The 10,688-nt window shown below is 39.1% G+C and overlaps 1 protein-coding gene across 1 annotated transcript; it reads left to right on the top strand.

Moving 5' to 3' along the window:
* Positions 1-3,917: 3,917 nt before the first annotated feature.
* LOC145495368 (holothin acyltransferase-like) lies at positions 3,918-5,020 on the top strand. The gene has a single exon (XM_081474981.1). It carries the CDS (start codon positions 3,974-3,976, stop codon positions 5,018-5,020), a length of 1,047 nt encoding a protein of 348 aa, XP_081331107.1. The 5' UTR covers positions 3,918-3,973.
* Positions 5,021-10,688: the final 5,668 nt, after the last annotated feature.

Below are 10,688 nucleotides of genomic sequence, written 5' to 3' on the forward strand. Positions count from 1 at the left end.
AAATGCTCCGACTGCCAGGCGTCCTACATTGGTGAGACTGGCAGAAACCTTAACACGAGACTGACTGAACACAAACGAGCCACGAGAAATGGTGATGCCAACAATCACATTGCTGTACATCATCAACTGACAAACCACAACATTGACTGGGACTCTGCTCAGTGCTTAACCTACAGTACAAACCATTTTCAACGACTGACTCTGGAAAGCTGGTACACTAACCTAGAACAAACGCCACTTAACAGATGTCAACAACTACCGGCGCCTTACAAACGGCTTATCCATGACGGAAACGAAACCGATAAACGGACTTCTAACAGACCGACTTAACAATACAACGACCAAAAACCGACCTATTTGACTAACAATAGACGGATCGAAACCCACCAATGACTGATGACAAACTTTAAACGAGTCTTTCAGCCAATACCATCATGGCTATACTGACCAATCACGTTCAACGGACCAGACTTATAACATCATCGACTGACAAACACTATTCACTTGGCTCTGAAGATGACTTCCGCTCAGGTTGTCGAAACGTCAGTCACCAACAATAGTTCTTTTCAGAACTACAATCACCCGGACGATCACACTATACGAGCAAACTCTTATATTAGGCTCGGGTGACCTGTGTACAAACGAGCGCTCTTTAGCCGACTACTAGGAAGGCGATGAGAATAAACAACGGCTGATATCTTCAATCATAAGCTTAGACGGTCAGGCAAGCACGTCTAACCAACGCCGACCTCTTCAAAATGTTGGCCTTTCCTCTGCCGTGGAACACGCTAATGATGAGTGAAGAGCGGTTGATGAGAATCAATAATTTCCACGGCTGTCAAGTGACCATCAACTACCAGCGTAGCCAAAAGTTTCCCGAACAGAGATGTAATGTTCCACAGGCGGAATCGATTGCAGATGATTGTTATACTTTGATTGATAAGCCTGTTAAAACTTTCATTCTTTAGAACTGAGATTTACAGACATTTGAGTACAGTTTCATCACAGTTGTGTGATGTGTGACTATATGTGATGTTTAAGCGATCACATGTTTAATCACAGGTAGTTGTAAAGCCAATCAATTGCGCGTGACTAAATAAAAATAAGTGTGGCATAAAATGCGACATTTATTTGCCTTGTAGTATAAAGGAAAACTAGCACGGTTTCGTCGGGGTATTGTGGAAAAATACCGACTCCTGATATTTCAAAACTCCCCAAATATCGCTCGCCGAGGCGGCTTGTGATATTTTGATGAATTTTGAAATATCACTCGCGGTATTTATCCCAAATACCCCTAGAAACCGTGCTCTTTCTATACAAATTCCCGCATAAATAATGTGGGATGATAATCTACTCTAGTAATCTCCGTTCTTTGAAAGAAACTTTTATAGGAACGTTTTTTACCACCATACCAAGAACACATCCCAGGCTAAGAGTTACGAGATGAAGTTTATTTTGATAACTTTTGAAAGAAATGTATGAACGCTAGTGAAATGTAAACTTCAATTTTTACATTATAATACTGAGACAAAATGCTGCTACTGAAAAAAATCTAAAAAAGTCTCATGAGTTCTCGTTGTGGCTACCATATGTCAGGCACAACTCTAAAACAAGTGACACGAGGCAGCCTAAAGGGCCTTTGATTACCCTCGGCACATCGTACCTTGTCCGGCAAGCTTCGCTTCCCGTGATCGTTTCCGGCTCACCTTTCCGATTGAGTTTCAACAGAATTGTATTAATGTACAACAAGAAGCTATTTCTCAGAAAGAAATAGTGTTTCGTTTCCAGAATGGTATGCAAAGTCTGAGAAAGGCCGGGGTTTTGATATCTCGTGCATGAGAAGTCCTGGGGTGAGGGGGATATTGTGCTAATGCGCCGCCTTGCACCGCACGGATCTGCTCAGTTGCCAGAGCCTGGGGTTTTTCGTCCAGGTGAGGTTTAGTACTGAACCTATTGTAAAAGAGAAAGGATTAATTAATTTAAGTTGACCACACATGTATCAGTTATTAGAGTCAACGCGCTTCGAAATGTATTTCAGTGTGATACTTCACTTTGTCTCTGCCCTAGGGGAGAGGGGGTGCTCCCTTATATCGGCTATATAGGTATGACCAGCGTCAGAGGGACATGTTTTTTTAAGGACATTTTAGTCAGAAGTAGAGTATCGATTTTGGTCATTTTGGGCTCAAACCGGGTATAGTTTTTTGCACTCTAACTTTGAATTAGGTATGTTTTTTAAAAGAAGCTACTGTTTTCATCATTATCGATAAGACCAGCAACTAAAGCCATTCACAATACCTTTAACATCATTCTGAACTAGAGAACTACGGCAGGTCTTAAACAGGGTATTAACTTAAGGGTCAGGCCATAAATGGGTTAGAAAAATCGCAGACTTTGGTCTTAAATAAGGTAAGTGCTTTGGGAAGCGGGCTACACAGCCCCGCCAGTTTTTTCAGAAATTCAAAGTATTGTGCGTGAGGCTAAATGAAGCTAAGAGGCAAAAGCATTTGACGCATAATTTTTCCATTTCTCTGACGGGCAGTCCTTGATTCGAATGGATGCGGCACTCTACGTTTCGTTATCAGTGACGCAGTATATTTGTCTTTTCAAAAAGGACGCCTCGTGTGTGACGACAGTTGTGCAATTATTCCTCCACTTTCACTTGAATATTATGAAGCTAAAATACAAATGCTATCGGTTTTTTCATGGAAAATGCCGCGGTATGTCGAAATACAAATTTTTGTTACTTTTAAAAGCGCGCTCTAAGAAGTAAAGCTACTGGAATTGTGGCGGAAAATTTGAGAAATTCAACTAAATCTGGAAAATGTCGACACCTAAGATATGAAGAAAACCTCATGAAAAAGCCATATTGTGCCTATTTTGCAATATACCAACGTTAATTAAATAACAATATCATGAATTAGTTACCTTCCTCACTATATCGTATCTGTAGTATCGTCCAAACGCTCCGAGTGCGTGTTCTTTTCCCGTAAACAGCCACAGAAAAGGGGCGGGATTGTTATTCCTGACAAGTGTTCTGATTGACCAAAATTATGTCGCCGTAGTTGTGATCTTAATCACATTTAAATCAAGCACGGAAACAGATACCTTCGTTTTTCTAGAATACATCGTTTCAGTAAGACTTAGGAACATTTAAGTCGCCAATTATTTCTACCTGCATGACATTTTAAATTCCTTTTCTTTCCGTGTCAGTAAATAAAATTAAATTTCGAGAAGTTACTTCTGCTGAACATGTTTACCTTGTGAATTACAGGCGTTTAACCTGATAACATTCATACTCACTATGTCAATAAATCACTCTGAAACGGAAAACAGTGCCATTTCTTTGTTGAACTAAACAAAACTAACTGCTCCCATCGGCTTAAAATATCGCATTGGTGGACAAATCGCGTGGTGTGGCGGTGTCTCTACTTCGAAGATATATTTCTTTTTCACTATCACTATCAAGTCACTAGTTCGCAGTTTTCTTGTCTAAGATAATACCGAGAAACGAGAGTTTCACTGAAATGTTGCAAATGATACATTTTGTTGCGATGCACCGAGTTTTGGCTGAAATTTTGCCGCCGTATTTACATTTACAAATTACGAACTTTACTCTGATTGGATATTACAAATCACTATGTAAATAGTTCACCCCTGAACTGAAAACAATACCGTTTCGTTTCGGAGGAAACGAGGAAACGAAACAAAAAACGATCGCATCACGGTTAGTTTGATAACAGACAGACCGATTTGAAACGACAAGATCGATTTGTTCTACATTCGTACGGTGAATTTAGCTGGAAATGCGATTATTTGAAACTCTACTCCCTGATTTTCACCGCGCTTCATTTGACACAAGGTGTTTAATCAAAAACATAAATAATGATTCTGTAACTACGTTACAACCTGTTTCCTCTGATGTCATTAATTTTAATGTGAGTCTTTGTCCTTGTTCTACCAAACGAAACGAAAAATGGCGCTTTTCGCGGCTCCTGGTTTTGCTTCACGTCGCTCGGTCAGTCGCTTCGTATTCACTAATTTACATTCGGCTCGTCACGGATTTTATCAAACTCGAAGAAACAGACTGCTTGCTGTTGCTAACAAACCTTATGCGAGCTTGTCTAGCACGGAGCAGTTCAAAATTCGCCTCATTAAGACAAAAAAGGAGTTCGAAAGTATCATCATAAATGCGATGGTAAAGGAGGGCTGGGGTCCGGGTATACAGGATGCTGAATGCTTCATGGCTTGTGATCCGACAGCGGGATTTGTTGGCGAGTTAAACGGGAAACCTATAGGTTGTATGACAATGGCAAAGTATGGCGACAGCTTTGCTTTCGGTGGCTGTTACATCGTAAGCAAAGAATTCAGGGGAAGGGAATACGGCAAGAAAATCTATGACGCCGCGATGGCAAGTGCGAAGCATTTTCCCAGCATTGGAGCAATCTCGGATCTCCCGCAGGAGAAAATGAACAGACGCAATGGATTTCGCAGTCAGTTTTACGGGGCATTTTTCGTCTTAAACCTTCCAACCACCATAGCCTGCTTCTCTGAGACATCGAAAAGATCACCCGTAAAAATCAAAAGCATTGAAGAAGTGAATATGAAAGCGTTATTCATGTATGACGCTACAGTGTTTGGCTTTGAACGTCAGACGTTCTTGTCCAAATGGCTTCGCATGACGGGCAGTCACGCGCGTGTAGCCATCGACAGTGAAGGCTCTATCGTGGGTTATACGGTTGCCCGACCAACGTTTATCAAAGAGAGTTACAAGATTGGCCCGCTGTTTGCAGATTCAGAGACAATTGCAGAGATGTTGTTGAAAGCAGTGTTGGAAGATCTACTCCGACAACAGAAAGGTGTTTCTGTGGTCTGCATCGACGCCCCTACAAAGAAGGCCACGAAACTGTGCGAAAGGCTTCATGGAAAGAGGTCGTTTGAGCTGGTATATATGGTCACGAATGATCTCCCTGACGCATGTTTTGATAAATGGTTTGGTTACACTACTACTCAATTTGGTTAAGCAGTCATAAGAGCCAATTCATCTAAGTACCGAGAGTGAGATGACAGTCGCGAAATTTTCGATTTCTTTATATTTTGCCCAAATAACCTCTTTAGTGAGTTGTTTTCGAAAAAATGCCATTCAAAGGACCTGAAGCGCTTTAGTTTTTTCGAAATCGAGGAAAGTTCGAAAATCGCCATTTTGGCTGCCTGCTGCCGCCGAAAATGTCCGAAAATTGATTGTGCATTTTCTTTTCACTCGTACAGATCAACGCAATGATATCTATCAATATACTTCGGGTAGCTCATAGTGTATGCGTTGCTGTTTCTAAAGCATTAATTTGATTAGCAAAAGCTCTAATTTTTATAGTATATTATGCCGATACAAGTACCTTCATCGAAGCTCAAGAGCGAAAGGGCTAATTTTAGCTAATTTCAATACCATCAAAAGCCCACTGGTACATTTAATTTGAACGCGAAATTAAAATTTTCTGAAAGCTGATATTCTATGTTATATTGTGTGAAAGTCTCTTCCGCGGCCCGAAAAAAGTACAGCGTTGAGAGACATAGACGTGTGGTACCTTTTGGTAAATTTGTCATTCGTGAAACCAAAATGGAACTTGGCCAGCTACCTTCACCTAGAATAACAATAAGCGAATGGAAACCTATTTCGTTAACAAATATGCTTTTAATTAGTTTTTGCTTTTTTTTTCTTTTAGATTGACCACATGATTAACTTCTGTAACTTTTGCAAACATTTGCAGTTAAATGAAAATAGACGCTGCTTTAATTTTGATACATTGTAATGTTATGCAAATATATTTCGATCACCGGCACGTGCATATTGCCCGAAATTGATTTTCCTGCCGCCGGGTTTTTTTTTCTTTTTTTAAGGTGACAACTGTAGCACACATTATTCGTTCAATATCGGCAGTTTTTTTTTTACTTACGAAATTACGCGTTTACAGCACTGTGCATTATATTTAGTATACTTTCACATCTAAGTAGTACAGAGCTGGTCAGGATGTAGAGGAATTCACAAAATTGTAACTAAGTAGCATACAAGAGAGAGTTCTGCAACAGGGACACTGGGACACAGTGACTTCACAATACCCCAGAGGTTGACGTTATCAAAAATGATGACATCATAATCTAAATATAGAATAGTGACATCATCGGGATGGAGGGCTGTAGGGTGTCATTGGAGGTGTTACGTCATAATCTGAAAATAGGTAGAATGATGTAATAGAATTATATTTAGTAACAGAAGTCATGTGATTTTCTCATTATAAAGAGGTGAAATTTTAGCAATATATTAGTAAGCTTAATATGGGTCTCACTCTCTCTGCTCGTCGAATACGATTTATCAGCTACCGCTTACCGGCTAGGAATCTGATCACTCCCATAAGTGAAATAGGTTTGCTGAAAGAAGCATTTTGTGGTCTACCAGGTACCAAGCTTTCCAAGTTAAGGAACCTTCATGTTGAAGAACCTCTGCCCAATTCGTCCCATTATCGAGTATAGAATAGGAAGAAATTCATTTCAGCAGGGTAATTTAGTAACAGAATAAAATATATATACTTTATTTCTATTACGTGTACTTAATTTTCCGACCTGGGAAATATTAGTTATGTATAGGCAACATTGAAATTGCTTTTCCGTGTTTGGACCTTCAATTTGTATTTTCACTTTAATAGATGCTAAGCAGAAAAGAAATTTCCTTTGGACATGATTACTATCGGCTTTAGCGCCTTGGGCCAAAGTCTATAAGAATCTCGGTTGCGCCTTATACGCCTCCGTCGCTATAAAAATCTATGATTGCGAATAAATCGATTTCTATTTGGTCTGTTAACTTAGTAGACAGAACAAAACAACTCTGTTTGTTCAAATACAATAGAGTTTTCCATTGCTTCTTTGCTATTGCAAAATAATCTCTCAGGGGTCATTAACGCCTAAAGTTATGCAAGTAGACAAGACCGAGAAAATGAACGAACAAATGCTTTTCAAAGACGTTTATTGCAATCAACTACTCTTTAACTATTTACAACTCTCAGAGCTCTAACTTGTCAAGTGATCATTACAAAGTCATGCAGTTTGTTCTTTTTATCTGGTCATGATCAAGTACACTGAACCATACTTTGCACTCAGAAGCCTTTTCGATAATTCTGTTTACACTGGCTGCGAAGTTATTAGTCGTTTATTTCAATGAAACCTCTCAAACATAAGAACGTGAGAAAAGTAAAGGGGATCTTTTTATTTCATTTCATATTACTCTCTTGGTTAGTAAAGCTATATTGTTTAATCTTCTCCCTTTGATAGATTACCTTTTGCGTGTAAGATTTGTCTTGGATTCGGTCTTTTCGGCTGCTTTTTCTTCTAAAAGTAACTAAATTAGCTCACACTTAAGTGAATTGACCAAGAATAACAAAATCTTCATTTTATTATCATGCCTTGTCGAGTGCTTACCTGATTATCCATCAACTGAAGCATGAATATCTATCCAATTTAAATGCAATTAAAAACTCACGTTTCTGTTAATTCGGTTTTGTTCGGCAAAAGAAACAATTTTGTTTTTTAACCATTTAACTGTCAATTTTTTAAAACATGTCTGGATAAAATTACGGCGAGAAAAATAACTTTGACAGCTAGTCCAGTTTGGTGCGTGCGATGACGGGACAAAATCATTGTTTACCCGGTCCATCTGACGCTTTTTACAGTTATTTCAATGCAAACGAGGAAAACGAGAGGCGTTTTTATTCAAATTCTTCTGACCCGTACCCTGGATTCCGTTACTGACAGCAATTTGAAGAGATGGCTTCAGGGAGACAATCTTTTTCGATCGCAAGTGGTGCAAGCAACAGCACAAACGCAAGCAAAAACTGCTCGTCCAATTTCACGAGTTGCTAGCTTGACTTATAAACTATCGGGAGATTGATGACCATTGATCGACGTAAAATCACACACGTTGGTATAAACAGCAGAGTGCCAATTAGTGTGTAAATATATGGAGTCGCGTGATGATAATTTCTCATTTCCATGATCTGTTTGTGATTTGAAGTGTTCGGCACTGATCTCTTCCAGTGCTTGAAGTATGAGTGGGATGGATGGTTTTGGCGATGGGTGGGCGGCTTTGCTGAGAAGAGGGCTGTAGTAATCTTTGCGCTGGTGCTGGTATTGTAATTACAATCGGCGATTATCATAATCGGCTTGGAGGTGTAAAAACTTTCCATGCCATCACACAAAACTGGATCGTTGGCTCGTGTTACAGAATGTGACCTCATACATGTAATACATAGTGTAATAAACAAATCCCCAGATCTTGTTCCTTCGGGTCTAACGTAACTGTCTCATGTGTTCTGAGTGTGAGCTTTGATTCTTTAAAATCTCACCCCATCATGACAGAAGAAGTGAATTCAACAGCTCGAAGATCTGTAGTAATGAGTTGTGGTAATAGTCCTCGCAAAGCAGAGATATTAATGTGACGTAAATTGTTATCTCGTAGTAAAATTGAAGTGTAGTTCTGAACTCTTGTCTGTGAATCTGGTATGGATGACAAACCAACACTTGTACAGTCGATAATCTACTTCTCGCAGCAAGCGTTTGTACCACATAGAATAGCTAGCAGAATGAGTATGGATAAAGACATCTTGTATTCTGGAAAATGTTTGAGAAATTCGAGATTTCCTTTACCGTAAAATTATTAACTGAACTATCATCTTTACTATTAATTTTTCGTTCAAATTAGAAAAAACATCTCTCGAATGACACGCGCGCGCTTTCGTCTCGGGATCCCACGCGTGCTACCAGAGAAAAAAATACAAGTGTGATTTGGTGCCCCAGGAGCCTTTTCTGCCCGTTGTGCCCTATAAATTTAGCGAAGGAAACAAATTTCTTCAGTCTTAATCCAACTTTCGTAACGTAAACATGAAGAAACTCAAGTGCAAGCACTGTCCGATTCCCGGGGACGGGGGCCACTTCCATATGGGGTGGACGGGGATGCTCTTCGGAAATTTTGAATTTAACCCCTAAAAGAGACCAATCTGGGCGTGGCCGAAGCTTATGCAGACCTCGAAAAGAGACCAGTTTATAAAACAGACAAATAAAAAGTACAGTAACTTTTAATGATGGCGAATTTGTTTATATGAATGAGTAAATATAAAGAATCAAAATTCTTTCTGTTTTGTTATTTCTTCGCGTGCAACCCTTAACGAGACCTTGACGGCTAAAAATAATGACATTTTGTCCAGAAAACCCTAAGGGAGACCAAAATCCGAAATTTACACCCCTAAGCGAGACGACGAGCATCCCCGTCCATTCCATATGGGAGTCCCCCCCCCCCCCCAGGGGTCCGATTCCTGGATGTGGCTCAAAATTTGGATCTCTCAAGGTTTCTGAGAAAACCACTCGATTTAGAAACGAAACTCGATGGGATACCACTACGATCGAGACTCATTTCAGTGAGCGGAACCGAGTCTCGTTTCTCCGAAATCGAGACTCGTTTAGTGAAAACAATTAATTTATTATTTTAAATTGGAAAATTATTAATTAAAATAAGTTATAATAAATAATTAATTAACTTTTGATAATTAATAATTAAATTATTATTTTTAATATCTAATTAATACTTTTCTATTAAAAATAATATGAAATTAATTGACTATTGATAATTAATGATTAATTTATCATTTTTTAAAATAATTATTAATTTTTTTAAAAAATATGCAGTTAAAAAAATTAGGAACAGTTCTTTCCCCCATTGCTGCTCCTCTTAAAATGTCGTGGACGCCGACCACGTGACCACAAGACACGGAAGTTCTGCTTTAGGAGTTGGAAGACTGGGTTCGGGACATGCGCAATGCTGTCGCATTTTTAACTCAATACCAAAGTGCCCAGCTTGATAGATTTATGATCAGACGCTGACATTTTCATATAAGCATATATCAAACTTAATTTAAAATGCATGTTGCACTTCTTCTGATGTCATTATTTTTCGTCCGCTGGCTTTGATTTGTCTTTCGCAAACCGAGTATTATAATTGCAAAATGGAAGATAAGAAGAAGCTGTTAGCGAACTTTTTTGCTATAATTTTGCTTGCATGATATTTTTCTCAAAATCACCCTCCCTCTTCCTGAAAAGTGAAATGGTCCACCCCTATGGCGATCTCTCTCCCACCCTGCAAGCAGAGCCTTTTCTTACGGTACATATGCTTTGAACAGGGTGTTCTCTCACCCGGAGCCCACCTGGAATTTGGGACGTATAGTTTTCGGGACGTGTAGGATGGTTGAAAACATATGAAATTCTGCATCCGCTATGACTGCTCGAATAACCCCCACTCTACTGTCATGCTAAAATCAGTAGCCAATTAAATTTTTTTTCAACACTGTATCACAGAGGTCCTAGATTTCCATCCGCTTGATAAAGTAGGCCAAACGTGTATCAAGACGACTTCAATAGCCCATTTCTGAGTAATAGTCTGCACCCGTTAAAAGGAGTCTGTGAAACCATTTAAATGGAGATTAGTTGATTTACATGAAAATTTTCGCGAAGGAAAAAATCATTTTCACTCCAATGATTTCCCTAAAGCTTGTTTAATCCTGTTTACGAATGACCTTCACTACAAATTTAACACACACTTATTAAGAACTAGAGAAATAAATAACGTTGCTCTCCAGATAACATTTATTTCATAA

This window comes from Orbicella franksi, chromosome 8 (assembly GCF_964199315.1).
Source record: "Orbicella franksi chromosome 8, jaOrbFran1.1, whole genome shotgun sequence".
Classification (NCBI taxonomy): domain Eukaryota; kingdom Metazoa; phylum Cnidaria; class Anthozoa; order Scleractinia; family Merulinidae; genus Orbicella; species Orbicella franksi.